The following is a 27,046-nucleotide window of genomic DNA, read 5'->3' as shown; positions in this document are numbered from 1 at the left end:
ACAGAGAAGTTGACAGTTTTAACACTTTGTCACCACAGCTTGCTGAGTTCAACCAGTTTCAACCAGTTTCACCCTGCAGCACACAGACCTGGATACACTACAGAGAAATCATCTGGATGTGTAGGATAATGCCCACCCCCTTCACCACCAGCATCACTATACTCATCTCTTTGACATGCAGAGAGAAAGAGAGAGAGAGACTGTTAATCTTGATAGTTTATTTCACTTTTGTTTATTATCTACTTCACTTGCTTGGGCAATGTTAACATATGTTTCCCATGCCAATAAAGCCCTTAAATTGAAATTGAATTGAGAGAGAGACAGACAGACAGAGAGAGATTTACAGTATCTCTGCTTTTACAATGTAAGCATGTTTCCCAAGCCAATAAACCCTTTGAATTGAATTTAATTTAAAGACAGAGAGACAAAAAGACAGAGAGAGAGATAAAGAGAGAGAGAGAGACAGAGGAGAGGGGTGGGGTGTCAGATGAGGGAGGAGCTTTCAATTAAGGAAGACAGAGCGTTTCAGAAACACCCTGCTGTCAAGTGTGTAGCTGACAGAGACTCTGTTGTGGACCTGGGCTAGCAGGTAGTATAGTAAAGTAACTGTAACAGTATAGTTACTGTGATAGTAAAGTAACTTTAACAGTATAGTTACTGTGATAGTAAAGTAACTTTAACAGTATAGTTACTGTGGTAGTAAAGTAACTTTAACAGTATAGTAACTGTTAGTAAAGTAACTTTAACAGTATAGTAACTGTAATAGTAAAGTAACTTTAACAGTATAGTAACTGGGATAGTAAAGTAACTTTAACAGTATAGTAACTGGGATAGTAAAGTAACTTTAACAGTATAGTAACTGTGGTAGTAAAGTAACTTTAACAGTATAGTAACTGTGGTAGTAAAGTAACTTTAACAGTGTAGTAACTGTGGTAGTAAAGTAACTTTAACAGTGTAGTAACTGTGGTAGTAAAGTAACTTTACCAGTATAGTAACTGTGGTAGTAAAGTAACTTTAACAGTATAGTAACTGTGGTAGTAAAGTAACTTTAACAGTATAGTAACTTTAACAGTATAGTAACTGTGGTAGTAAAGTCACTTTAACAGTATAGTAACTGTGGTAGTAAAGTAACTTTAACAGTATAGTAACTGTGGTAGTAAAGTAACTTTAACAGTATAGTAACTGAGGAGTAACTGTCCAGAATGAAGATACTCCATGTTGTCTCCTGCTGTCTCCTCTCAGGTGAGTTCTGTCTGTCTGTCTGTCTGGATCATATAGTACATATGGAATAAGATATGTTTTTGTTTATAAGGAACCAGAATGTTGTACAGTTCTGAGTTTTTTTCCACATGTGCCTTATGATAGGGTTAGGGTTAGGGTTAGCACTGAACTTAAAATGTTTGATACGTTGGTCTTTTACATGGGTTTGAGCAGGGTTTTAGTCAGGTTTGAGCAGGGTTAAAGTCAGGTTTGAGCAGGGTTAAAGTCAGGTTTGAGCAGGGTTAAAGTCAGGTTTGAGCAGGGTTTTAGTCAGGTTTGAGCAGGGTTAAAGTCAGGTTTGAGCAGGGTTAAAGTCAGGTTTGAGCAGGGTTAAAGTCAGGTTTGAGCAGGGTTAAAGTCAGGTTTGAGCAGGGTTAAAGTCAGGTTTGAGCAGGGTTTTAGTCAGGTTTGAGCAGGGTTAAAGTCAGGTTTGAGCAGGGTTAAAGTCAGGTTTGAGCAGGGTTAAAGTCAGGTTTGAGCAGGGTTAAAGTCAGGTTTGAGCAGGGTTTTAGTCAGGTTTGAGCAGGGTTAAAGTCAGGTTTGAGCAGGGTTAAAGTCAGGTTTGAGCAGGGTTAAAGTCAGGTTTGAGCAGGGTTAAAGTCAGGTTTGAGCAGGGTTAAAGTCAGGTTTGAGCAGGGTTAAAGTTAGATTTATCCAGGGTTAAAGTTAGATTTATCCAGGGTTAAAGTTAGATTTGAGCAGGGTTAAAGTTAGATTTATCCAGGATTAAAGTTCGATTTATCCAGGATTAAAGTTAGATTTGAGCAGGGTTAAAGTTAGATTTGAGCAGGGTTAAAGTTAGATTAGAGCAGGGTTAAAGATAGATTTGAGCAGGGTTCAAGTAAGATCTACAGAGGATTAAAGTTAGATTTGAGCAGGGTTAAAGTTAGATTTGAGCAGGGTTAAAGTTAGATTTGAGCAGGGTTAAAGTCAGGGTTTGATTAGGGTTAAAGTAAGATTTACCGAGGATTAAAGTTAGATTTGAGCAGGGTTCAAGTAAGATTTAACGAGGATTAAAGTTAGATTTGAGCAGGGTTCAAGTAAGATTTACCGAGGATTAAAGTTAGATTTGAGCAGGGTTCAAGTAAGATTTACCGAGGATTAAAGTTAGATTTGAGCAGGGTTCAAGTAAGATTTACCGAGGATTAAAGTTAGATTTGAGCAGGGTTAAAGTTAGATTTATCCAGGGTTAAAGTTAGATTTATCCAGGGTTAAAGTTAGATTTGAGCAGGGTTAAAGTTAGATTTATCCAGGATTAAAGTTCGATTTATCCAGGATTAAAGTTAGATTTGAGCAGGGTTAAAGTTAGATTTGAGCAGGGTTAAAGTTAGATTAGAGCAGGGTTAAAGATAGATTTGAGCAGGGTTCAAGTAAGATCTACAGAGGATTAAAGTTAGATTTGAGCAGGGTTAAAGTTAGATTTGAGCAGGGTTAAAGTTAGATTTGAGCAGGGTTAAAGTTAGATTTGAGCAGGGTTAAAGTTAGATTTATCCAGGATTAAAGTTAGATTTGAGCAGGGTTAAAGTTAGATTTGAGCAGGGTTAAAGTTAGATTAGAACAGGGTTAAAGATAGATTTGAGCAGGGTTCAAGTAAGATTTACAGAGGATTAAAGTTAGATTTGAGCAGGGTTAAAGTTAGATTTGAGCAGGGTTAAAGTTAGATTTGAGCAGGGTTGAAGTTAGATTCGAGCAGGGTTAAAGTTAGATTAGAGCAGGGTTAAAGTTAGATTTACCCAGGATTAAAGTTAGATTAGAGCAGGGTTAAAGTTAGATTAGAGCAGGGTTAAAGTTAGATTTGAGCAGGGTTAAAGTTAGATTTGAGCAGGGTTAAAGTTAGATTTGAGCAGGGTTAAAGTTAGATTAGAGCAGGGTTAAAGTTAGATTTGAGCAGGGTTAAAGTTAGATTAGAGCAGGGTTAAAGTTAGATTAGACCAGGGTTAAAGTTAGATTTACCCAGGATTAAAGTTAGATTTGAGCAGGGATGAAAGTATGATTTATACATGGTTTGTAATGTCTGCTTCCAACTCACACTCTCAAACACATAGATGCCCTGAACACAGCTCACTTTCCAGACCAATTTCCAGCTTACACTGTCAAACACATAGATCCCCTGAACACAGCTCACGCTCAGAATCCCAATCACCTGAATTCTGATCACCTGTTCACACACCTGTATGTCATGTACACACACTATTTAGTTCAGTTCATTGTGAGGTATTGTTTGTTTTTGTCCTCATTCTATTTGGATCTCTGTTTATTTCCATATTAGTCCTCCCGTGTATCGTAGTTTTTGGCCATCCTCACTAACAACGTTTTTTTTGCCTATTCTCTACCTGTACTTTTGCCTGTCAGATTTCCTGTCATCCACCTCTTTCCTGATCTCCCAGACAACGTTATTAGCCTTTTCCCTGCCTGTACTGTGTTACCTTTTTGGATTCCCTGTGTATGACCTTCTGCCTGTCCCTGGACCGTGCTACCTGCCTCCTCCTGTGTATGACCTTCTGCCTGTCCATGGGACCATGCTACCTGCCTCCTCCTGTGTATGACCTTCTGCCTGTCCATGGGACCATGCTACCTGCCTCCTCCTGTGTATGACCTTCTGCCTGTCCCTGGACCATGCTACCTGCCTCCTCCTGTGTATGACCTTCTGCCTGTCCCTGGACCGTGCTACCTGCCTCCTCCTGTGTATGACCTTCTGCCTGTCCCTGGACCGTGCTACCTGCCTCCTCCTGTGTATCACCTTCTGCCTGTCCATGGGACCATGCTACCTGCCTCCTCCTGTGTATGACCTTCTGCCTGTCCATGGGACCATGCTACCTGCCTCCTCCTGTGTATGACCTTCTGCCTGTCCCTGGACCGTGCTACCTGCCTCCTCCTGTGTATGACCTTCTGCCTGTCCATGGGACCATGCTACCTGCCTCCTCCTGTGTATGACCTTCTGCCTGTCCCTGGACCATGCTACCTGCCTCGTCCTGTGTATGACCTTCTGCCTGTCCCTGGACCGTGCTACCTGCCTCCTCCTGTGTATGACCTTCTGCCTGTCCCTGGACCGTGCTACCTGCCTCCTCCTGTGTATCACCTTCTGCCTGTCCATGGGACCATGCTACCTGCCTCCTCCTGTGTATGACCTTCTGCCTGTCCATGGGACCATGCTACCTGCCTCCTCCTGTGTGTGACCTTCTGCCTGTCCCTGGACCGTGCTACCTGCCTCCTCCTGTGTATGACCTTCTGCCTGTCCATGGGACCATGCTACCTGCCTCCTCCTGTGTATGACCTTCTGCCTGTCCATGGGACCATGCTACCTGCCTCCTCCTGTGTATGACCTTCTGCCTGTCACTGGACCGTGCTACCTGCCTCCTCCTGTGTATGACCTTCTGCCTGTCCATGGGACCATGCTACCTGCCTCCTCCTGTGTATGACCTTCTGCCTGTCCATGGGACCATGCTACCTGCCTCCTCCTGTGTATGACCTTCTGCCTGTCCCTGGACCGTGCTACCTGCCTCCTCCTGTGTATGACCTTCTGCCTGTCCCTGGACCATGCTACCTGCCTCCTCCTGTGTATGACCTTCTGCCTGTCCATGGGACCATGCTACCTGCCTCCTCCTGTGGTCCTTTACACCTGCTGCGCCCAGCACTCTGTCTCCCATCTTACTCATTACAGGGTTAAAGTTAGATTTGAGCAGGGTTAAAGTTAGATTTGAGCAGGGTTAAAGTTAGATTTGAGCAGGGTTAAAGTTAGATTTGAGCAGGGTTAATTAATGTTAGATTTGAGCAGGGTTCAAGTTAGATTTGAGCAGGGTTAAAGTTAGATTTGAGGAGGGTTAAAGTTAGATTTGAGCAGGGTTAATGTTAGATTTGAGCAGGGTTAAAATGTATCTCACAGGTCATCAGTTGTGACTGTACTGTGTGTTTCTGTTTGACAGCTCTGTGTGTTGTGGTGTCACCTGGCACTAAGGAAGTGGTAGGAGGACATGTCATGTTCAGCTGCTCGTTCTTTTGGGCAGGAACCAACAACAAATACTTCTGCAAGGGGACATGTTCTGGTAGAGACATTCTGGTTGAAACTAAGAGGAGCAAGAATGTAACTCAAGGTAGATACAGTATAGAAGACAACAGAGATGGAGTCTTCTATGTGACCATCAAGAACCTGATGAAGTCAGACTCTGGGACCTACTGGTGTGGAGTGGAGAGATCTGGTCTAGACACATACCAAGAGGTGAATCTCACAGTTACAGATGGTAAGTGAATTCTCCATATGAATTGTTATCTAGTAATTCACTCCCTGACTTATTTCCTGACATGAAGTTGTTTCAGTATTGGTGTTTATCTGTACTTTCTATTGACTCACAGCTCCTCCCACTTCTACAACCTCAACTGTCACCTCCCGACGCCATGTCTCCACAACCCTCCCAGACCTCTCTACAACATCCCCAAACACCTCCTCAACCCTCCCAAACCACATCAGTGGTCGCCTATCAAGAGCTGGTATGATGAATCTCTCATCTTCGACATTAACTAATAAGTTGTGATATGAAATACTGTAATGCTGAAAATCAATTGTTTCTGTTCAAGCATTGGACAACTTTCACTACTTCTCTCTCTCTGTTGCCCTCTTCATTCACTCAATCTCTCTCTGTCTCTCTCTCTTTATCTCTCTGTCTCTCTCTCTCTCAATTTCTGGGAAATGTGTTAACATTGCCAAAGCAAGTGAGGTAGATAATATATAAAGTGAAATAAACAATAAAAATTAACAGTAAACATTCCACATACAGAAGTTTCAAAACAATAAAGACATTACAAATGTCATATTATATATATATATATATATATATATATATATATATATATATATATATATATATATATATATATATATATATATAGTGTTTTAACAATGTACAAATGGTTAAAGGACACAAGATAAAATAAATAAGCATAAATATGGGTTGTATTTACAATGGTGTGTGTTCTTCGCTGGTTGCCCTTTTCTCGTGGCAACCAACAACTCTCTCTCTCTCTCTGACACCTCACCTCTCTCTCTCTCTCTCTCTCTCTCTCTGTCTCTCTCTCTCTCTCTGACACCCCACCTCTCTCTCTCTCTCTGACACCCCACCTTTCTCTGTCTGTCTGTTTCTCTCTCTATCTCTGACACCCCACCTCTCTCTCTCTCTCTCTCTGACACCCCACCTCTATCTGTCTCTCTCTCTTTTTCTCTCTCTCTGACATCCCACCTCTCTCTGTCTGTCTGTATCTCTCTCTCTGGCTCTCTCTCTTTTTTCACTCTCTCTCTCTCTCATCTAGATTCTCCTCAATAGGAATACTGTCTTGCAGGAAAGAGTGCTGTTAAGTGTCTAGTCAAATCAAAATCAAATCAAATCAAATTTTATTTGTCACATACACATGGTTAGCAGATGTTAATGCGAGTGTAGCGAAATGCTTGTGCTTCTAGTTCCGACAATGCAGTAATAACCAACAAGTAATCTAACTAACAATTCCAAAACTACTGTCTTGTACACAGTGTAAGGGGATAAAGAATATGTACATAAGGATATATGAATGAGTGATGGTACAGAGCAGCATAGGCAAGATACAGTAGATGGTATCGAGTACAGTATATACATATGAGATGAGTATGTAAACAAAGTGGCATAGTTAAAGTGGCTAGTGATACATGTATTACATAAGGATACAGTCGATGATATAGAGTACAGTATATACGTATGCATATGAGATGAATAATGTAGGGTAAGTAACATTATATAAGGTAGCATTGTTTAAAGTGGCTAGTGATATATTTACATAATTTCCCTCAATTCCCATTATTAAAGTGGCTGGAGTTGAGTCAGTGTCAGTGTGTTGGCAGCAGCCACTCAATGTTAGTGGTGGCTGTTTAACAGTCTGATGGCCTTGAGATAGAAGCTGTTTTTCAGTCTCTCGGTCCCAGCTTTGATGCACCTGTACTGACCTCGCCTTCTGGATGATAGCGGGGTGAACAGGCAGTGGCTCGGGTGGTTGATGTCCTTGATGATCTTTATGGCCTTCCTGTGACATCGGGTGGTGTAGGTGTCCTGGAGGGCAGGTAGTTTGCCCCCGGTGATGCGTTGTGCAGACCTCACTACCCTCTGGAGAGCCTTACGGTTGAGGGCGGAGCAGTTGCCGTACCAGGCGGTGATACAGCCCGCCAGGATGCTCTCGATTGTGCATCTGTAGAAGTCTGTGAGTGCTTTTGGTGACAAGCCAAATTTCTTCAGCCTCCTGAGGTTGAAGAGGCGCTGCTGCGCCTTCTTCACAATGCTGTCTGTGTGAGTGGACCAATTCAGTTTGTCTGTGATGTGTATGCCGAGGAACTTAAAACTTGCTACCCTCTCCACTACTGTTCCATCGATGTAGATAGGGGGGTGTTCCCTCTGCTGTTTCCTGAAGTCCACAATCATCTCCTTAGTTTTGTTGACGTTGAGTGTGAGGTTATTTTCCTGACACCACACTCCGAGGGCCCTCACCTCCTCCCTGTAGGCCGTCTCGTCGTTGTTGGTAATCAAGCCTACCACTGTTGTGTCGTCCGCAAACTTGATGATTGAGTTGGAGGCGTGCGTGGCCACGCAGTCGTGGGTGAACAGGGAGTACAGGAGAGGGCTCAGAACGCACCCTTGTGGGGCCCCAGTGTTGAGGATCAGCGGGGAGGAGATGTTGCCTACCCTCACCACCTGGGGGCGGCCCGTCAGGAAGTCCAGTACCCAGTTGCACAGGGCGGGGTCGAGACCCAGGGTCTCAGGCTTGATGACGAGCTTGGAGGGTACTATGGTGTTGAATGCCGAGCTGTAGTCAATGAACAGCATTCTCATATAGGTATTCCTCTTGTCCAGATGGGTTAGGGCGGTGTGCAGTGTGGTTGAGATTGCATCGTCTGTGGACCTATTTGGGCGGTAAGCAAATTGGAGTGGGTCTAGGGTGTCAGGTAGGGTGGAGGTGATATGGTCCTTGACTAGTCTCTCAAAGCACTTCATGATGACGGAAGTGAGTGCTACGGGGCGGTAGTCGTTTAGCTCAGTTACCTTAGCTTTCTTGGGAACAGGAACAATGGTGGCCCTCTTGAAGCATGTGGGAACAGCAGACTGGTATAGGGATTGATTGAATATGTCCGTAAACACACCGGCCAGCTGGTCTGCGCATGCTCTGAGGGCGCGGCTGGGGATGCCGTCTGGGCCTGCAGCCTTGCGAGGGTTAACACGTTTAAATGTCTTACTCACCTCGGCTGCAGTGAAGGAAAGGCCGCATGTTTTTGTTGCAGGCCGTGTCAGTGGCACTGTATTGTCCTCAAAGCGGGCAAAAAAGTTATTTAGTCTGCCTGGGAGCAGGACATCCTGGTCCGTGACTGGGCTGGATTTCTTCCTGTAGTCCGTGATTGACTGTAGACCCTGCCACATGCCTCTTGTGTCTGAGCCGTTGAATTGAGATTCTACTTTGTCTCTGTACTGACGCTTAGCTTGTTTGATAGCCTTGCGGAGGGAATAGCTGCACTGTTTGTATTCGGTCATGTTACCAGACACCTTGCCCTGATTAAAAGCAGTGGTTCGCGCTTTCAGTTTCACGCGAATGCTGCCATCAATCCACGGTTTCTGGTTAGGGAATGTTTTAATTGTTGCTATGGGAACGACATCTTCAACGCACGTTCTAATGAACTCGCACACCGAATCAGCGTATTCGTCAATGTTGTTGTCTGACGCAATACGAAACATGTCCCAGTCCACGTGATGGAAGCAGTCTTGGAGTGTGGAGTCAGCTTGGTCAGACCAGCGTTGGACAGACCTCAGCGTGGGAGCCTCTTGTTTTAGTTTCTGTCTGTAGGCAGGGATCAACAAAATGGAGTCGTGGTCAGCTTTTCCGAAAGGGGGGCGGGGCAGGGCCTTATATGCGTCGCGGAAGTTAGAGTAACAATGATCCAAGGTCTTTCCACCCCTGGTTGCGCAATCGATATGCTGATAAAATTTAGGGAGTCTTGTTTTCAGATTGGCCTTGTTAAAATCCCCAGCTACAATGAATGCAGCCTCCGGATAAATGGTTTCCAGTTTGCAAATAGTCAAATAAAGTTCATTCAGAGCCATCGATGTGTCTGCTTGGGGAGGGATATATACGGCTGTGATTATAATCGAAGAGAATTCTCTTGGTAGATAATGCGGTCTACATTTGATTGTGAGGAATTCTAAATCAGGTGAACAGAAGGATTTGAGTTCCTGTATGTTTCTTTCATCACACCATGTCACGTTAGTCATAAGGCATACGCCCCCGCCCCTCTTCTTACCAGAAAGATGTTTGTTTCTGTCTGCGCGATGCGTGGAGAAACCCGTTGGCTGCACCGCCTCGGATAGCGTCTCTCCAGTGAGCCACGTTTCCGTGAAGCAAAGAACGTTACAGTCTCTGATGTCCCTCTGGAATGCTACCCTTGCTCGGATTTCATCAACCTTGTTGTCAAGAGACTGGACATTGGCAAGAAGAATGCTAGGGAGTGGTGCACGGTGTGCCCGTCTCCGGAGTCTGACCAGAAGACCGCCTCGTTTCCCTCTTTTTCGGAGTTGTTTTTTTGGGTCGCTGCATGGAATCCACTCCGTTGTCCTGTTTGTAAGGCAGAACACAGGATCCGCGTCGCGAAAAACATATTCTTGGTCGTACTGATGGTGAGTTGATGCTGATCTTATATTCAGTAGTTCTTCTCGACTGTATGTAATGACACCTAAGATGACCTGGGGTACTAATGTAAGAAATAACACGTAAAAAAACAAAAAACTGCATAGTTTCCTAGGAACGCGAAGCGAGGCGGCCATCTCTGTCGGCGCCGGAAGTTCTATTACTGATTTCAGTGGTGCCTAATATATAATGGTGTTCTATTATGTTGTAGCAGGGACTATGTTGTCATGGGGATGCAGGAAGTGATGCAACACTTGAGGTTTTGTGGAAAGCAGCTGCTGACACCATGGTTACTATGGTTACTCTGATCACTATCTTACTCAGTCTCTTCCTTTATATTTGTCATCCCAAAGCAATGTAGTTGCGACTCTAGGGGGAGTATTTTCATTTTTGGAAAAAAAACGTTCCCGTTTTAAACGGGATATTTTGTCAGGACAAGATGCTAGAATATGCGTATAATTGACAGCTTAGGATAGAAAACAACGTTTGCCATGTTTCTGTCGATATTATGGAGCTAATTTGGAATATTTTTTGCCGTTTTCGTGACTGCAATTTCCGGGCGATTTCTCAGCCAAACGTGAAGAACAAACAAAGCTATTTCGCCTACAAAAATAATTTTTGGAAAAAAGGAACATTGCTATCTAACTGGGAGTCTCGTGAGTGAAAACATCTGAAGCTCAAAGGTAAACGATTTAATTAGATTGCTTTTCTGATTTCCGTGACCAAGTTGCCTGCTGCTAGCTGGACAAAATGCTATGCTAGGCTATCGATAGACTTACACAAATGCTTGTCTAGCTTTGGCTGTAAAGCATATTTAGAAAATCTGAGATGACAGTGTGATTAACAAAAGGCTAAGCTGTGTCTCAATATATTTCATTTGTGATTTTCATGAATAGGAATATTTTCTAGGGATATTTATGTCCGTTGCGTTAGGATAATTAGTGTCAGGCGATGATTACGCTCCTGCATGCGGGATGGGGAGTCTCTTCCTTTATATTTATCATCCCATAACTAGCAAGATAGTGAAGTCTCTTCCTTTATATTTATCATCCCATAACTAGCAAGATAGTGAAGTCTCTTCCTTTATATTTATCATCCCATAACTAGCAAGATAGTGAAGTCTCTTCCGTTATATTTATCATCCCATAACTAGCAAGATAGAGAAGTCTCTTCCTTTATATTTATCATCCCATAACTAGCAAGATAGTGAAGTCTCTTCCTTTATATTTATCATCCCATAACTAGCAAGATAGTGAAGTCTCTTCCTTTATATTTCTCATCCCATAACTAGCAAGATAGTGAAGTCTCTTCCTTTATATTTCTCATCCCATAACTAGCAAGATAGTGAAGTCTCTTCCTTTATATTTATCATCCCATAACTAGCAAGATAGTGAAGTCTCTTCCTTTATATTTATCATCCCATAACTAGCAAGATAGTGAAGTCTCTTCCTTTATATTTGTCATCCCATAACTAGCAAGATAGTGAAGTCTCTTCCTTTATATTTATCATCCCATAACTAGCAAGATAGTGAAGTCTCTTCCTTTATATTTATCATCCCATAACTAGCAAGATAGTGAAGTCTCTTCCTTTATATTTGTCATCCCATAACTAGCAAGATAGTGAAGTCTCTTCCTTTATATTTATCATCCCATAACTAGCAAGATAGTGAAGTCTCTTCCTTTATATTTATCATCCCATAACTAGCAAGATAGTGAAGTCTCTTCCTTTATCACACCTTTATTTTCACTGCTCTGTCTGTGTCTGTCTGTCTGTCTGTCTGTCTGTCTGTCTGTCTGTCTGTCTGTACAACTGACTACCATCCAACCTACCATATCTTATTGACTGATCTGTCTACCATCCAACCTACCATATCTTATTGACTGATCTGTCTACCATCCAACCTACCATATCTTATTGACTGATCTGTCTACCATCCAACCTACCATATCTTATTGACTGATCTGTCTACCATCCAACCTACCATATCTTATTGACTGATCTGTCTACCATCCAACCTACCATATCTTATTTACTGATCTGTCTAACATCCAACCTACCATATCTTATTGACTGATCTGTCTACCATCCAACCTACCATATCTTATTGACTGATCTGTCTACCATCCAACATACCATATCTTATTGACTGATCTGTCTACCATCCAACCTACCTTATCTTATTGACTGATATATCCACCAGTCTACCATCCAACCGACCAAATGACAGTTGTATCTATCCATCTATGATGTTTATAGTCTGGAAAGCATCTGGTTTGCCAAAATCTGGTAATTTCTGAAAAACCTGGAAATTTTAGCAAACTCACCAGCTTTGTTCAACTCTGGAACGTCTCTCCTCCTATCTGTGGTCAGGTCTGATGGTATCTATGATATATACAGTACTCTGTAAAGTCTCTCCTCCTGTCTGTGGTCAGGTCTGATGGTATCTATGATATATACAGTACTCTGTAAAGTCTCTCCTCCTGTCTGTGGTCAGGTCTGATGGTGTGGACCAGTGCTGGTCTGGTAGTCATGGTGTTAGGACTGGTCCTGCTCCTGTTCTACAGACAGAGGAGAGGAACCAGGAGAACACCACCACCACCACCACCAGTCTCCTCCAACACACAACCTGACCCTACTGGAGAGGTGAGAGACACAAGGAGTGTGTGTGTGTGTCCATGATAACTTGTAGTATCTAGAGGTGATAGACAGGGAGGTGGTAATCTAAACATTAAGGGTTGAGTGTGTGAGTCGACAGCCTCTAGTGGGATTCTACTGTAGTCTATTATCATTCCTCAATCTGTCAACAGGAAGAACCTCCTACAAACAACACTTGTTCATTAGACAGCTCAGTTTCAACACATGATGGATTCTCAGACTCATAGGCTGCGTTTACACAGGCAGCCCAATTCTGATCTTAATGATTGGTCTTTTGACCAATCAGATGATATATTTAGCCAATTAAAGGGCTGCCTGTGTAAATGCAGCCATATTAACAATGTAGTTCTTCATTTACATGTTTTGGTTTGAACCTTGACTCACATTGGCTGAGGGCCCTCCACTCTTTTCCATATTGTCCAAATATGTAGTAATTGTCATTGTTTCTCTATGCAGGTTGACTGTGTGTATGAGGAGATCAGAGAGGCAGACAGACAGACAGACACACTTCCTGTGGTCATCTCTGTAGTCTACTCTACTGTCAAATCACCTAACAACTCTACAACCTACCCTGCTGACCAAGCCTCTACAACCTACCCTGCTGACCAAGCATCTACAACCTACCCTGCTGGCCAAGCCTCTACAACCTACCCTGCTAGCCAAGTCTCTACAACCTACCCTGCTGGCCAAGCCTCTACAACCTACCCTGCTAGCTCTGCCACAGGTACTCCACAGATTAATTTGTAACTGCACACGTGGAGTGTTTGAATGTGGGCATTGACAAATAAGTGGGAGGAGCAACATAAGTGGGTGTATGGAAACCTAACAACTAATTGGGCAGTTTGGTTGCCACTCAATATCGATTTGTATCGCTGCTTGTTGCTTCCTTGTAGCATTTTAGCTAACCCTAATCCTTTTCCTAACCTTAACCTGATTCTCCTAACCTGCTAGGTTAGATCTCCTAAGCTACCATGTTAGTTATAATAACCGCCAACATTAATTCTCTTAACCTGCCACATGAATTCTCCTAACCTGCCATGTTAATTCTCCTAACCTGCCATGTTAATTCTCCTAACCTGCCATGTTAATTCTCCTAACCTGCCATGTTAATTCTCCTAACCTGCCATGTTATTTCTCCTAACCTGCCATGTTAATTCTCCTAACCTGCCATGTTAATTCTCCTAACCTGCCATGTTAATTCTCCTAACCTGCCATGTTAATTCTCCTAACCTGCCATGTTAATTCTCCTAACCTGCCATGTTAATTATCCTAACCTGTCATGTTAATTCTCCTAACCTGCCACGTTAATTCTCCTAACCTGCCATGTTAATTCTCCTAACCTGCCACATTAAGTATCCTAACATGCCGTGTTAATTATCCTAACCTGCCTAACTGGCTTAGCTAAAATGCTACAAGGAAAACAGCAAGTAGCCACGCAAAACGGTATTGATTGGCAACCAATCTGCCTTATTAGCTGTTATGTTTCCATACACACACTTTTGTTGATCCTCCCGCTTATATCGCAATGCCAACTTTCAGACACACTCCACGTATGCAGTAACCCATACTTGAATCCACACTGTGACATCTATGCTAATGCTAGCTTCCACAAAGAAAACAGAAATCCAAGCTGTTCTACTGTGACTTCCCAAGATAATATAAATCTAAGCTATTCTACTGCAGATCACCCAGCTTCTCTCATCTACTCCAATGTGGATCTACTCAAAGATGCTAGAGTCTCTTCAAGTCCTCCAACAGCCAGTGGAACCCAGGATGATTCCATCTACTCTACAGCCCAGCTACCCAAAGATACTGTTGAATCTACAAGATACCCTGCTGTACACCTCTCTAAAGACACTCCAGAAGATGCCCTCTACTCTACAGCCCAGCTACCCAAAGATACTGTAGAATCCACAAGATACCCTGCTGTACACCTCTCTAAAGACACTCCAGAAGATGCCCTCTACTCTACAGCCCAGCTACCCAAAGATACTGTAGAATCTACAAGATACCCTGCTGTACACCTCTCTAAAGACACTCCAGAAGATGCCATCTATTCTACAGCCCAGCTACCCAAAGATACTGTATAATCTACAAGATACCCTGCTGTGCACCTCTCTAAAGACACTCCAGAAGATGCCCTCTACTCTACAGCTCAGCTACCCAAAATGATGTAGTACTATAGAATATATACAAGGAATGTGTCCCAAATGACACCCTATTAACTATCCCCCATATGGACCCTGGTCAAAGGCAGTGCTCTATAGGGAACAAGGTGCCACCTGGGATGAAGGGAAGCTCCCTGTAGAGAGATGAAGGGTTGTCACCACAGAGCCGCCATCTTGGAATGACATTAAAAAAACAATCCCTTTCCTGTTTCAAATCCTCCTTGACACATTGTATTAAAACAGCTCATGTGGTTTTACTGTATATAATCTATATAAAATATGAACATCTGGCTTTAAAATCACTTTTATCTCCAGATTTTGTGAAATTCAACCAACATTATTGTAAATATTTGTGTAAATATGAACTATGTGTTTGTCAAATCTTGTCTTCATTTAGTCTGTTATAATAATGAAGACAGTAATACCATAATAGTCCCTTTGAGATTTACATATCTATTGTCTATGTATATACACTGTGCCTTTTAAAGCATTTCATTAAAACATCAAAATAGTAAAGTGCGTGTTTATGTGTGTGTGTGTTTGTAGTGTGTGTGTGTGTGTGTTTGTAGTGTGCGTGTGTCAGTGTGTTTGTGCACATGTAAAGAAAGAGGAAGAGTCTTCTAGACTTGAACCGCCTGACTGACACACCACAGAGAGAGCAGACTCGTACTGTGACAGCAGTACTGTACAGTGTAGTGAAGGTACTGTAACAGGAGTAGTGTAGTGAAGGTACTGTAACAGGAGTAGTATAGGGTGTAGTGAAGGTACTGTAACAGGAGTAGTGTAGGGTGTAGTGAAGGTACTGTAACAGGAGTAGTGTAGGGTGTAGTGAAGGTACTGTAACAGGAGTAGTGTAGGGTGTAGTGAAGGTACTGTAACAGGAGTAGTGTAGGGTGTAGTGAAGGTACTGTAACAGGAGTAGTGTAGTGAAGGTACTGTAACAGGAGTAGTATAGGGTGTAGTGAAGGTACTGTAACAGGAGTAGTGTAGGGTGTAGTGAAGGTACTGTGAAAGGAGTAGTGAAGGTACTGTGACAGGAGTAGTGTAGGGTGTAGTGAAGGTACTGTGACAGGAGTAGTATAGGGTGTAGTGAAGGTACTGTAACAGGAGTAGTGTAGGGTGTAGTGAAGGTACTGTAACAGGAGTAGTGTAGTGAAGGTACTGTAACAGGAGTAGTGTAGGGCTTAGTGAAGGTACTGTAACAGGAGTAGTGTAGGGTGTAGTGAAGGTACTGTGAAAGGAGTAGTGAAGGTACTGTGACAGGAGTAGTGTAGGGTGTAGTGAAGGTACTGTGACAGGAGTAGTGTAGGGTGTAGTGAAGGTACTGTAACAGGAGTAGTGTAGGTACTGTAACAGGAGTAGTGTAGGGTGTAGTGAAGGTACTGTAACAGGAGTAGTGTAGGGTGTAGTGAAAGTACTGTAACAGGAGTAGTGTAGGGTGTAGTGAAGGTACTGTAACAGGAGTAGTGTAGGGTGTAGTGAAGGTACTGTGAAAGGAGTAGTGAAGGTACTGTGACAGGAGTAGTGTAGGGTGTAGTGAAGGTACTGTAACAGGAGTAGTGTAGTGAAGGTACTGTAACAGGAGTAGTGTAGTGAAGGTACTGTAACAGGAGTAGTGTAGCGTGTAGTGAAGGTACTGTGAAAGGAGTAGTGTAGGGTGTAGTGAAGGTACTGTAACAGGAGTAGTGTAGCGTGTAGTGAAGGTACTGTAACAGGAGTAGTATAGGGTGTAGTGAAGGTACTGTAACAGGAGTAGTGTAGCGTGTAGTGAAGGTACTGTGAAAGGAGTAGTGAAGGTACTGTGACAGGAGTAGTGTAGGGTGTAGTGAAGGTACTGTAACAGGAGTAGTGTAGTGAAGGTACTGTAACAGGAGTAGTATAGGGTGTAGTGAAGGTACTGTAACAGGAGTAGTGTAGGGTGTAGTGAAGGTACTGTAACAGGAGTAGTGTAGTGAAGGTACTGTAACAGGAGTAGTGTAGCGTGTAGTGAAGGTACTGTGAAAGGAGTAGTGAAGGTACTGTGACAGGAGTAGTGTAGGGTGTAGTGAAGGTACTGTAACAGGAGTAGTGTAGGGTGTAGTGAAGGTACTGTAACAGGAGTAGTGTAGCGTGTAGTGAAGGTACTGTGACAGGAGTAGTGTAGGGTGTAGTGAAGGTACTGTGACAGGAGTAGTATAGGGTGTAGTGAAGGTACTGTAACAGGAGTAGTGTAGGGTGTAGTGAAGGTACTGTAACAGGAGTAGTGTAGTGAAGGTACTGTAACAGGAGTAGTGTAGCGTGTAGTGAAGGTACTGTGAAAGGAGTAGTGAAGGTACTGTGACAGGAGTAGTGTAGGGTGTAGTGAAGGTACTGTGACAGGAGTAGTGTAGGGTGTAGTGAAGGTACTGTGACAGGAGTAGTGTAGGGAGTAGTGAAGGTACTGTGACAGGAGTAGTGTAGGGTGTAGTGAAGGTACTGTAACAGGAGTAGTGTAGGGTGTAGTGAAGGTACTGTGAAAGGAGTAGTGAAGGTACTGTGACAGGAGTAGTGTAGGGTGTAGTGAAGGTACTGTGACAGGAGTAGTATAGGGTGTAGTGAAGGTACTGTAACAGGAGTAGTGTAGGGTGTAGTGAAGGTACTGTGACAGGAGTAGTGTAGGGTGTAGTGAAGGTACTGTAACAGGAGTAGTGTAGTGAAGGTACTGTGACAGGAGTAGTATAGGGTGTAGTGAAGGTACTGTAACAGGAGTAGTGTAGGGTGTAGTGAAGGTACTGTGACAGGAGTAGTGTAGGGTGTAGTGAAAGTACTGTAACAGGAGTAGTGTAGGGTGTAGTGAAGGTACTGTAACAGGAGTAGTGTAGGGTGTAGTGTAGGCTCTGGAGAGTCTTACGGTTGTGGGCCGAGCAGTTGCCTTACCATGCAGTGATACAGCCCAACAGGATGCTCTCGATTGTGCATCTGTAAAAGTTTGTGAGTGTTTTCGGTGACAAAATTTCTTCAGCCTCCTGAGGTTGCGCCCTCTTCACCACGCTGTCTGTGTGGGTGGACCATTTCAGTTTGTCCGTGATTTGTACACCGAGGAACTTAAAACTTTCCACCTTCTCCTCTGCCGTCCCGTCGATGTGGATATGGGGGTGGTCCCTCTGCTCGTTCCTGAAGTCCACGATCATCTCCTTTGTTTTGTTGACGTTGAGTGGGAGATATTTTCCTGACACCACACTCCGAGGGTCCTCTCCTCCTCCCTGTAGACCATCTTGTTGTTGTTGGTAATCAAGCCTACCACTATAGTGTCGTCTGCAAACTTGATGATTGAGTTGGAGGCGTACATGGCCACCCAGTCATGGGTGAACAGGGAGTAAAGGAGAGGGCTGAGAACACACCCTTGTGGGGCATCAGTGTTGAGGACCAGCAGGGTGGAGATGTTGTTTCCTACCCTCACCACCTGGGGGCAGCCCATCAGAAAGTCCAGGACCAGTTGCACAGGGCGGGATCGAGACCCAGGGTCTGGAGCTTAATGATGAGTTTGGAGGGTTCTGTGGTGTTAAATGCTGAGCTGTAGTTGATGAACAGCATTCTTACATAGGTATTCCTCTTGTCCAGATAGGATAGGGCAGTGTTCAGTGTGATTGCGATTGAGTCGTCTGTGGACCTATTGGGGCAGTAAGCAATTGGAGTGGGTCTAGGATATCAGGTTGGGTGGAGGTGATATGATCCATGACTAGTCTCTCAAAGCACTTCATGATGACAGAAGTGAGCTCTATGGGGCGATAGTCATTTAGCTCAGTTACCTCAGCTTTCTTGGGAACAGGAACAATGGTGGCCCTCTGGAAGTATGTGGGAACAGCAGACTGGGATAGGGACTGATTGAATATGTCCGTAAACACACCAGCCACCTGGTCTGCGCTCTGAGGACACGTCTATGAATGCCGTCTGGGCCGGCAGCCTTGCGAGGGTTAACACGTTTAAATGTTTTACACACGTTGGCCACGGTGAAGGAGATCCCACATGTTTTGGTAGCGGGCCGTGTCAGTGGCACTGTTTTGCCCTCAAACATAGTGCCACTGCTGCTATGGTGTGCTATGGGGACCAGTGAGCTGAGATGAGGTGGGGCTTTACCTAGCAAAGACTTTCAGTGTTGCCCTAATGCTGCCATCAATCCACAGTTTCTGGTTAGGGAAGGTTTTAATAGTCACAATGGGTACAACATCATCGATGCAATTACTAAGAAAATCGCTCACAGAGTCAGCGCATACATCAATGTTGTTGTCTTAGGCTATATCCCAGTCCACATGATCGAAGCAATCATGAAGCGTGGAATCCGATTGGTCGGACCAGCGTTGAACAGACCTGAGCACGGGCGTTTCCTGTTTCAGTTTCTGTCTATAGGCTGGGAGCAACAAAATGGAGTCATGGTCAGATTTGCCAAAAGGAGAGCGGGGGAGGGCTTTGTATGTGTCGCAGAAGTTAGAGTAGCAATGATCCAGAATGCTGCCAGCTCGAGTTGTGCATTCGATATGCTGATAAAATTTAGCGAGCCTTGTTTTCAGTGGAGCTTTGTTAAAATCCCCAGCTACAATAAATGCAGCCTCAGGATTTATGGTTTCCAGTTTACATAAAGTCCAGTGAACTTCTTTCAGGACCGTCGAGGTATCTGCTTGGGGCGGATATACACGGCTGTGATTTCTTTTGGTAGAGAATGCGGTCTGCATTTGATTGTAAGAAATTCTAGGTCAAGTGTACAGAAGGACTTGAGTTCCTGTATGTTGTTATGATTACACCATGAGTCATTAGTCATAAGGCATACACCCCCGCCATTCTTCTTACCAGTGAGATGCTTGTTTCTGTCGGTGCGATACGTGAAGAAACTGGGTGGCTGTATCGACTCTGATAACATATCCCGAAAGAGCCATGTTTCCGTGAAACAGAAAATGTTACAATCTCTGATGTCTCTCTGGAAGGAAACCCTTACTCGAATTTCATCTACCTTGTTGTCAAGGGACTGGACTTTGGCAAGTAGTATAGTCGGGAGAGCGAAGAGAGCGATGTGCCCGCCTATGAAGCCTGACCAAAAGACCGCTCCGTCTAACCCTTCTGTTGTTTTGGGTCGCCTACTGGGATCAGATCCATTGTCCTGGGTGGTGGTCCGAACAGAGGATCTGCTTGGATCGCCTACTGGGATCAGATCCATTGTCCTGGGTGGTGGTCCGAACAGAGGATCTGCTTGGGTCGCCTACTGGGATCAGATCCATTGTCCTGGGTGGTGGTCCGAACAGAGGATCTGCTTGGATCGCCTACTGGGATCAGATCCATTGTCCTGGGTGGTGGTCCGAACAGAGGATCTGCTTGGGTCGCCTACTGGGATCAGATCCATTGTCCTGGGTGGTGGTCCGAACAGAGGATCTGCTTGGGTCGCCTACTGGGATCAGATCCATTGTCCTGGGTGGTGGTCCGAACAGAGGATCTGCTTGGGTCGCCTACTGGGATCAGATCCATTGTCCTGGGTGGTGGTCCGAACAGAGGATCTGCTTGGGTCGCCTACTGGGATCAGATCCATTGTCCTGGGTGGTGGTCCGAACAGAGGATCTGCTTGGGTCGCCTACTGGGATCAGATCCATTGTCCTGGGTGGTGGTCCGAACAGAGGATCTGCTTCGGGAAAGTCGTATTCCTGGTCATAACGTAGATAAGTTGATGTTGCTCTTATATACAATAGTTCTTCCCGGCTGTATGTAATAAGACTTCAGATTTCCTGGGATCACAATGTTAGAAATAAAACATAAAAAACCAACACTGCATGGTTTCCTAAGAACGCGAAGCAAGGTGGTCTCTGTCTTCAGTAAAGACTCTGATGCTAGTAACCCACCAGACACTCCCCCAACAGCTGTAGACACCTCATAATGTACTGCACCATTAAACACTCTGCTACATAGTCTACTACTGTAGACACCTCATAATGTACTGCACCATTAAACACTCTGCTACATAGTCTACTACTGTAGACACCTCATAATGTACTGCACCATTAAACACTCTGCTACATAGTCTACTACTGTAGACACCTCATAATGTACTGCACCATTAAACACTCTGCTACATAGTCTACTACTGTAGACACCTCATAATGTACTGCACCATTAAACACTCTGCTACATAGTCTACTACTGTAGACACCTCATAATGTACTGCACCATTAAACACTATGCTACATAGTCTACTACTGTAGACACCTCATAATGTACTGCACCATTAAACACTCTGCTACATAGTCTACTACTGTAGACACCTCATAATGTACTGCACCATTAAACACTCTGCTACATAGTCTACTACTGTAGACACCTCATAATGTACTGCACCATTAAACACTCTGCTACATAGTCTACTACTGTAGACACCTCATAATGTACTGCACCATTAAACACTCTGCTACATAGTCTACTACTGTAGACACCTCATAATGTACTGCACCATTAAACACTCTGCTACATAGTCTACTACTGTCACTGATCTGTATGGAACATCATTAATTCATGTTTTCATTCATTGGTGTTTTACACTGTGCTTCTACACCTGCATTGCTTGCTGTTTGGGGTTTTAGGCTGGTTTCTGTACAGCACTTTGAGATATCAGCTGATGTACGAAGGGCTATATAAAATTTGATTTTAAAATCATTAATTTATTATTTGTTTGTTAATTCTTCCAAATTTTTTATTCATTTTTTAAAATAAATTTTCTTTCAATTTGTTCATATATTCATTCATGTATTTTTTGTTTGTTCCTTCATTCATCGTTCGTTAGTTCAATCATCTGTTTGTTTATTTGTTATTTTGTTTGTCAGTCCTTACATTCAGCACGTTCATTCATTAATTCATTCATTCATTCATTGATTGTTTCTACTGTGAATGTAACACTGACTTGAACAAACAGAGACAGTTTGTAGCTTTTAGGAACCTTTGATTATTCTGTGTTTTTTACTCCACTTGATGGGAAATGAGACTCTGTGTATTTATCAATAAAGCACCAATATATTTCTATGTGTTTGATACGTTACATTCTAGACATTACTATAAGTAGTCCTCCCCTCACCAGCCTCCACTGGTGCTGTCAGTAAATTCAGTACCTGTCTCATCAGCATGTACCGCTGTGATGAAACACACAGAGCTGAGATGGAGGGATAGATGGAGGTAGACAGAGATGGGGAGAGAGAGAGAGAGAGAAAGGGGGGGAGCGCCATCCAGTGGCAGAATAACTCTGTTTCTCTTCTCTGTAGACATTCTCCAGTCTGCATGAGAGTGTATGAATGTATTTCTGTGTTATGAGTGACACCTGGACCAACCTGGAGAGAACACAACATTACATCAGGACCTATAGACACCTGGACCAACCTGGAGAGAACACAACATTATATCAGGACCTATAGACACCGAGACCAACCTGGAGAGAACACAACATTATATCAGGACCTATAGACACCTGGAGAGAACACAACATTATATCAGGACCTATAGACACCTGGAGAGAACACAACATTATATCAGGACCTATAGACACCTGGACCAACCTGTAGAGAACACAACATTATATCAGGACCTATAGACACCTGGAGAGAACACAACATTATATCAGGACCTATAGACACCTGGACCAACCTGGAGAGAACACAGCATTATATCAGGACCTATAGACACCTGGACCAACCTGGAGAGAACACAGCATTATATCAGGACATATAGACACCTGGACCAACCTGGAGAGAACAAAAACATTATATCAGGACCTATAGACACCTGGAGAGAACACAACATTACATCAGGACCTATAGACACCTGGACCAACCTGGAGAGAACACAACATTATATCAGGACCTATAGACACCGAGACCAACCTGGAGAGAACACAACATTATATCAGGACCTATAGACACCTGGAGAGAACACAACATTATATCAGGACCTATAGACACCTGGAGAGAACACAACATTATATCAGGACCTATAGACACCTGGACCAACCTGTAGAGAACACAACATTATATCAGGACCTATAGACACCTGGAGAGAACACAACATTATATCAGGACCTATAGACACCTGGACCAACCTGGAGAGAACACAGCATTATATCAGGACATATAGACACCTGGACCAACCTGGAGAGAACAAAAACATTATATCAGGACCTATAGACACCTGGAGAGAACACAACATTACATCAGGACCTATAGACACCTGGACCAACCTGGAGAGAACACAACATTATATCAGGACCTATAGACACCGAGACCAACCTGGAGAGAACACAACATTATATCAGGACCTATAGACACCTGGAGAGAACACAACATTATATCAGGACCTATAGACACCTGGACCAACCTGGAGAGAACACAGCATTATATCAGGACCTATAGACACCTGGACCAACCTGGAGAGAACAAAAACATTATATCAGGACCTATAGACACCTGGAGAGAACACAGCATTATATCAGGACCTATAGACACCTGGAGAGAACACAACATTACATCAGGACCTATAGACACCTGGACCAACCTGGAGAGAACACAACATTATATCAGGACCTATAGACACCGAGACCAACCTGGAGAGAACACACCATTATATCAGGACCTATAGACACCTGGAGAGAACACAACATTATATCAGGACCTATAGACACCTGGACCAACCTGGAGAGAACACAGCATTATATCAGGACCTATAGACACCTGGACCAACCTGGAGAGAACACAACATTATATCAGGACCTATAGACACCGAGACCAACCTGGAGAGAACACAGCATTATATCAGGACCTATAGACACCTGGAGAGAACACAGCATTATATCAGGACCTATAGACACCTGGAGAGAACACAACATTATATCAGGACCTATAGACACCTGGACCAACCTGTAGAGAACACAGCATTATATCAGGACCTATAGACACCTGGAGAGAACACAACATTATATCAGGACCTATAGACACCTGGACCAACCTGGAGAGAACACAACATAATATCAGGACCTATAGACACCTGGACCAACCTGGAGAGAACACAGCATTATATATATATATATATATATATATATATATATATATATATATATATATATCACATGTGTTACTCATCTCTGCTGTCCTGCACCTGACACCTCTGCACCAGCTACACCCAGACCATTTACAGAATAACGCACCTTCTAAATCGAGTCAGCAGGAGGAGACAACCCCACTTTGGCGGTCGAGGAGCACGTCCAGCAGCATGCGACCATGTTGCAACGTCTCGGCACCCCCATGGATCCCGTGAAGGAGATGATGGACCGATTGGAGAGAATTCTGCCAGCACCTTCACCACTACAACAGGCACCACAGTTCACCCCTCCTTCACCTGGTCCCAGTGGGATTCGGCTTGCGCTCCCGAGGGAGTATGATGGGACGGCTGCCGGATGCCAGGGGTTCCTATTCCAGCTGGAACTCTACCTGGCGACCGTCCACCCAGTTCCTTCAGAGCGTGTCCGCCCTCTTCTCCTGTCTCTCAGGGAAAGTCCTGGAGTGGACCAACACCGTATGGGAAAATCCTGGAGAGGGCCAACGCCGTATGGGAAAGTCCTGGAGAGGGCCAACGCCGTATGGGAAAGTCCTGGAGAGGGCCAACACCGTATGGGAAAGTCCTGGAGAGGGCCAACGCCGTATGGGAAAGTCCTGGAGAGGGCCAACGCTGTATGGGAAAGTCCTGGAGAGGGCCAACGCCGAAGGAGAAGTGGTGTAGGACCATTACGCAGAGGTGAACAGGCAGGGGACGATGAGCGCACAGGAGTTCGCCTCTGACTTCCGGACCCTGGCAACCAGCGCAGGATGGAACGACAAGGCCCAGATCGATCACTACTGGTGCAGTCTGCGCTAGGACGTCCGTCGGGAATTGGCCTGCAGGGACAACACTCTCAGGTTGGACCAGCTGGTGGAACTGTCCATCCGGCTGGCTAACCTGCTGGCTACACGCAGATGTCCGGAACGGAGCCTGTAAGTTCCATCCCCCAGCACCACTGCTCCAACGCCCATGGAGCTGGGAGGTGCTGCGCTTAGGGCGATCAGAGGAGGGACTGTTCCCTGTGCCATCTGTGGCCACAGAGGGCACACTGCTGGTCGATGCTAGGGAGGTTCCTCTGGGAGTCGAGGCTGCAGGCAGGGCACTCTCATGTCACCCCTTGTTGATCGCATGTTTTTTTATACATTTTCCTGGGTTTTCCCCGCATTCCCAGCATAAGGCGCTCATAGATTACGGCGCAGATGGGAATTTTATTGACAGAGCATTTGCCCATTGTTTAGGGATCCCCACTGTTCCTGTGGGTATTCCCTTCCCTGTGCACGCCTTAGATAGTCGACCATTAGGGTCAGGGCTAACTAGGGAGGCCACCGCACCACTGGGCTTTGGTTACACAGGAGGGTCACAAGGAGAGAATGAGTCTTTTCCTTTTTGATTCTCTTGCATTTCCCATGACCCCACTATTTCGTGGCAAGAGAGGGCTCTAAAGGGGTGGTCACGAAAGTGCTCGGGGAGGTGTGTAGGGGTTTCCGTCGGTGCAACTACGGTGGAAAGTTGAGACCAGGTCTCCACCGTGCACATCCCCTCTGAATATGCCGATTTGGCTCTCGCCTTCTGTAAGAAGAAGGCGACTCAATTACCACCCCATCGACGGGGGGATTGTGCGATAAATCTCCTGGTAGACGCAGCGGATCCCAGGAGTCACGTGTATCCCCTGTCACAGGAGGAGACGGCGGCTATGGAGACACATGTCTCCGAATCCCTGGGGTAGGGGTACATTCGGCCTTCCACTTCACCTGCCTCCTCAAGTTTCTTTTTTGTGAAGAAGAAGGATGAAGGTCTGAGCCCGTGCATTGACTATCGAGGTATCAACCAAATCACTGTGATAGAGTCAATGCACATGGCGTTCTTCTTGAAATGACCGCATTTCAGGGGTGGAAATGGAGATTGACTGCATTTCAGGGGTGGAAATGGAGAGTGACTGCATTTCAGGGGTGGAAATGGAGAGTGACCGCATTTCAGCCGTGTGTAATTGGCCGACTCACACCACGGTAAAGGAAGTGCTGCAGTTTCTAGGGTTTGCCAACTACTACCGGAGGTTTATCTGGGGCTTTGGTCAGGTAGCGGCTCCCATTACCTCACTGCTGAAGGGAGGACCGGTGCGCCTGCAGTGGTCGGCTGAGGCGGACAGGGCTGTTGGTCACCTGAAGGCTCTGTTTACCTCGGCTCCCATGCTGGCTCATCCGGATCCCTCTTTGGTGTTCATAGTGGAGGTGGCTAGTCCGAGGCTGGGATAGGAGCTGTGCTCTCTCAGCGCTCGGGTACGCCACCAAAGCTCCGCCCCAGTACTTTCTTTTCGAAGAAGCTCAGCCCGGGGGAGCAAAACTATGATGTGTGGGACCGGGAGCTGTTGGCTGTTGTCAAGGCTCTGAAGGCGTGGAGGCATTGGCTTGAGGGGGCTAAACACCCTTTTCTGATCTGGATTGACCACCGCAATCTGGAGTGGTGAGGAGACTGAACCCTCGCCAGGCAAGGTGGGTCATGTTCTTTACCCGTTTTGTTTTCACCCTGTCCTACCGACCAGGTTCCCAGAACGCCAAGGCACACGCACTGTCCCGGATGTATAACACAGAGGAGCTGTCCATGGATCACACTCTCATGCTTCCGGCCTTTTGCTTGGTGGCACCGGTGGGGTGGGAGCTGGACGCGGATATTGAGCGGGCATTACGCACAGAGCCCACTCCTCCCCAGTGTCCAGCTGGGCGTCTGCTGTCCACGACCGTTTGATCTATTGGGCCCACATGTCACCCTCCTCTGGTCATCCTGGCATCGGTCGGACAGGAACGCTGTCTTAGTGGGAAGTACTGGTGGTCCACCTTGGCCAAGGACGTGAGGGTTTATGTTTCCTCCTGCTCGGTGTGCGTCCAGTGCAAGGCCCCTAGGCACCTGCCCAGAGAAAAGTTACAGCCCTTACCCGTTCCATAACGGCCGTGGTCGCACCTATCGGTGGCTTTCCTCACGGATTTTCCTCCCACACAGGGCAACACCACGATCCTGGTTGTTGTGTTTCGGTTCTCTAAGTCCTGCCGTCTTCTTCCTTTGCCCGGTCTCCCTACGGCCCTACAGACTGTGGAGGCCCTGTTTACACACGTCTTCCAGCACTACGGGGTGCCTGTGTATATAGTGTCGGATCGAGATCCACAGTTCACGTAAAGGGTCTTGAGGGCGTTCATGGAACGTCTGGGGGTCTCGGTCA

General features: G+C 45.1%; 1 protein-coding gene across 1 annotated transcript; it reads left to right on the top strand.

Moving 5' to 3' along the window:
- Positions 1-1,202: 1,202 nt before the first annotated feature.
- On the top strand, positions 1,203-24,516 carry LOC139405402 (CMRF35-like molecule 5). Its single transcript, XM_071147721.1, has 4 exons — positions 1,203-1,242; positions 5,184-5,498; positions 5,611-5,745; positions 24,287-24,516. The coding sequence occupies exons 1-4, from the start codon at positions 1,203-1,205 to the stop codon at positions 24,514-24,516; spliced, it is 720 nt and encodes a 239-aa protein (XP_071003822.1).
- The last annotated feature ends 2,530 nt before the right edge of the window (positions 24,517-27,046 follow it).

Source organism: Oncorhynchus clarkii, unplaced genomic scaffold, assembly GCF_045791955.1.
Source record: "Oncorhynchus clarkii lewisi isolate Uvic-CL-2024 unplaced genomic scaffold, UVic_Ocla_1.0 unplaced_contig_11936_pilon_pilon, whole genome shotgun sequence".
In the NCBI taxonomy this organism is placed as follows: domain Eukaryota; kingdom Metazoa; phylum Chordata; class Actinopteri; order Salmoniformes; family Salmonidae; genus Oncorhynchus; species Oncorhynchus clarkii.
Note: the sequence above shows the minus strand (reverse complement) of the source record. Positions and strands in the feature narration are given on the sequence as shown.